The sequence below is a fragment of the Caretta caretta genome, chromosome 10 (assembly GCF_965140235.1).
Source record: "Caretta caretta isolate rCarCar2 chromosome 10, rCarCar1.hap1, whole genome shotgun sequence".
NCBI classification, from domain to species: domain Eukaryota; kingdom Metazoa; phylum Chordata; order Testudines; family Cheloniidae; genus Caretta; species Caretta caretta.
The window spans coordinates 14,603,657-14,607,376 of record NC_134215.1 but is presented as its reverse complement, the minus strand read 5'-3'; the positions used below and the strand labels follow the sequence as shown (position 1 = coordinate 14,607,376).

The following is a 3,720-nucleotide window of genomic DNA, read 5'->3' as shown; positions in this document are numbered from 1 at the left end:
TGCAACGCCAGACAGCTACCGGTCAGTTGGGAATCAATTTGGAGTGGGCAAATCTACTGTGGGGGCTGCTGTGATGCAAGTAGCCCACGCAATCAAAGATCTGCTGATATCAAGGGTAGTGACCCTGGGAAATATGCAGGTCATAGTGGATGGCTTTCTTGCAATGGGATTCCCTAACTGTGGTGGGGCCATAGACGGAACCCATATCCCTATCTTGGCACCGGAGCACCAAGCCGCCGAGTACATAAACCGCAAGGGGTACTTTTCGATAGTGCTGCAAGCTCTGGTGGATCACAAGGGACGTTTCACCAACATTAACGTGGGATGGCCGGGAAAGGTGCATGATGCTCGCATCTTCAGGAACTCTGGTCTGTTTCAAAAGCTGCAGGAAGGGACTTTATTCCCAGACCAGAAAATAACTGTTGGGGATGCTGAAATGCCTATATGTATCCTTGGGGACCCAGCCTACCCCTTAATGCCATGGCTCATGAAGCCGTACACAGGCAGCCTGGACAGTAGTCAGGAGCTGTTCAACTACAGGCTGAGCAAGTGCAGAATGGTGGTAGAATGTGCATTTGGACGTTTAAAGGCGCGCTGGCGCAGTTTACTGACTCGCTTAGACCTCAGCGAAACCAATATTCCCACTGTTATTACTGCTTGCTGTGTGCTCCACAATATCTGTGAGAGTAAGGGGGAGACGTTTATGGCGGGGTGGGAGGTTGAGACAAATCGCCTGGCTGCTGGTTACACGCAGCCAGACACCAGGGCGGTTAGAAGAGCACAGGATGGCGCGGTACGCATCAGAGAAGCTTTGAAAACCAGTTTCATGACTGGCCAGGCTACGGTGTGAAAGTTCTGTTTGTTTCTCCTTGATGAAACCCCCCGCCCCTTGGTTCACTCTACTTCCCTGTAAGCTAACCACCCGCCCCTCCTCCCTTCAATCACCGCTAGCAGAGGCAATAAAGTCATTGTTGCTTCACATTCATGCATTCTTTATTCATTCATCAGACAAATAGGGGGATGACTACCAAGGTAGCCCAGGAGGGGTGGTGGAGGAGGGAAGGAAAATGTCACACAGCACTTTAAGCACAGCACTTTAAAAGTTTACAACTTTAAAATTTATTGAATGACAGCCTTCTTTTTTTTGGGCAATCCTCTGTGGTGGAGTGGCTGGTTGGTCGGAGGCCCCCCCACCGCGTTCTTGGGCGTCTGGGTGTGGAGGCTATGGAACTTGGGGCGGAGGGCGGTTGGTTACACAGGGGCTGTAGTGGCAGCCTGTGCTCGAGCTGCCTTTGCTGCAGCTCAGCCATACACTGGAGCATACTGGTTTGGTCCTCCAGCAGCCTCAGCATTGAATCCTGCCTCCTCTCATCACGCTCCTGCCACATTTGAGCTTCAGCCCTGTCTTCAGCCCGCCACTTACTCTCTTCAGCCCGCCACTTACTCTCTTCAGCCCGCCACCTCTCCTCCCGGTCATTTTGTGCTTTCCTGCACTCTGACATTATTTGCCTCCACGCATTTGTCTGTGCTCTGTCAGTGTGGGAGGACAGCATGAGAACATTTCATTGCGAGTGCGTTTTTTTTTTCTTTCTAAGCTTCACTAGCCTCTGGGAAGGAGAAGATCCTGTGATCATTGAAACACATGCAGCTGGTGGAGAAAAAAAAGGGACAGCAGTATTTAAAAAGACACATTTTATAAAACAGTGGCTACACTCTTTCAGGGTAAACCTTGCTGTTAACATTACATACATAGCACATGTGCTTTCGTTACAAGGTCGCATTTTGCCTCCCCCCACCTCGTGGCTACCCCCTCAACCTTACCCCCTCCCTGTGGCTAACAGCGGGGAACATTTCTGTTTAGCCACAGGCAAACAGCCCAGCAGGAATGGGCTCCTTTGAATGTCCCCTGAAGAAAATCACTCTATTTCAACCAGGTGACCATGAATTATATCTCACTCTCCTGAGGATAACACAGAGAGATAAAGAACGGATGTTGTTTGAATGCCAGCAAACATACACTGCAATGCTTTGTTGTACAATGATTCCCGAGTACGTGTTACTGGCCTGGAGTGGTAAAGTGTCCTACCATGAAGGACGCAATAAAGCTGCCCTCCCCAGAAACCTTTTGCAAAGGCTTTGGGAGTACATCCAGGAGAACCGCGAATGCCAGGGCAAAGTAATCCTTTCACATGCTTGCTTTTAAACCATGTATAGTATTTTAAAAGGTACACTCACCAGAGGTCCCTTCTCCCCCTGCTGGGTCCAGGAGGCAGCCTTGGGTGGGTTCGGGGGGTACTGGCTCCAGGTCTAGGGTGAGAAACAATTCCTGGCTGTCGGGAAAACCAGTTTCTCCGCTTGCTTGCTGTGAGCTATCTACAACCTCCTCCTCCTCATCATCTTCTTCGTCCCCAAAACCTGCTTCCGTATTGCCTCCATCTCCATTGAAGGAGTCAAACAACACGGCTTGGGTAGTGGTGGCTGAACCCCCTAAAATGGCATGCAGCTCATCATAGAAGCGGCATGTTTGGGGCTCTGACCCAGAGCGGCCGTTCGCCTCTCTGGTTTTCTGGTAGGCTTGCCTCAGCTCCTTCAGTTTCACGCGGCACTGCTTCGGGTCCCTGTTATGGCCTCTGTCCTTCATGCCCTGGGAGATTTTCACAAAGGTTTTGGCATTTCGAAAACTGGAACGGAGTTCTGATAGCACGGATTCCTCTCCCCAAACAGCGATCAGATCCCGTACCTCCCGTTCGGTCCATGCTGGAGCTCTTTTGCAATTCTGGGACTCCATCATGGTCACCTGTGCTGATGAGCTCTGCATGGTCACCTGCAGCTTGCAACGCTGGCCAAACAGGAAATGAGATTCAAAAGTTCGCGGTTCTTTTCCTGTCTACCTGGCCATTGCATCTGAGTTGAGAGTGCTGTCCAGAGCGGTCACAATGGAGCACTCTGGGATAGCTCCCGGAGGCCAATACCGTCGAATTGTGTCCACAGTACCCCAAATTCGAGCCGGCAAGGCCGATTTAAGCGCTAATCCACTTGTCAGGGGTGGAGTAAGGAAATCGATTTTAAGAGCCCTTTAAGTCGAAATAAAGGGCTTCATCGTGTGGATGGGTGCAGGTTTACATCGATTTAATGCTGCTAAATTCGACCTAAAGTCCTAGTGTAGACCAGGGCATAGTCTAAAATCTGCTTCTGGTGCTTCATCTATTATTATTAGGGTCTGCTCCCAAAAGACTCTGCTTTCAGAAAACTAGTTGAGTTGTACATTTGACTCAGTAGGCTCCGTTTCCACTCAGCTCAAATCACAACAGTGCATCATTACTTTCATGGGAATTAAAATGGTATTCTGCATGGAGAGCTCTCATCTGGACCTGGATTTATCCTCCTAGAGCCCTCATGAGGACTGTTGACTAAAAGATAGCTCCCTCACCCCGAGGCAATTGGGTGGAAGTCCCAGGAAGGAGGTGTTACAATATTTCATAGCTAGAGCCCAGTTTTCACGCCTGAGTGTCTTAATGTGTTATTGAAGTCCCTCATTCTGAGACTTACACCAGCACTGTGGCCATTGACTTGTATGGAAGCCAGAGCAGGCACCATTATCTTATAGAATAGTAAATGCCCATTTTACAGGCCTAACTCTCATTGACATCAACATGAAAATGATCAGACAGTATTTTAAGGCCTGATTCTCCATGCTGGTACATGCATTATAGGGCTCTA

The 3,720-nt window shown here is 49.5% G+C and overlaps 1 protein-coding gene across 1 annotated transcript; it reads right to left on the bottom strand.

The window, feature by feature from the left end:
* Positions 1–1,386: 1,386 nt before the first annotated feature.
* On the bottom strand, positions 1,387–2,829 carry LOC142073450 (uncharacterized). The gene is made up of 2 exons (XM_075133300.1): positions 2,236–2,829; positions 1,387–1,648 (listed from the first exon to the last, which is right to left on the bottom strand). Exons 1-2 carry the CDS (start codon positions 2,816–2,818, stop codon positions 1,563–1,565), a joined length of 669 nt encoding a protein of 222 aa, XP_074989401.1. The 5' UTR covers positions 2,819–2,829; the 3' UTR covers positions 1,387–1,562.
* Between the last annotated feature and the right edge of the window lie 891 nt (positions 2,830–3,720).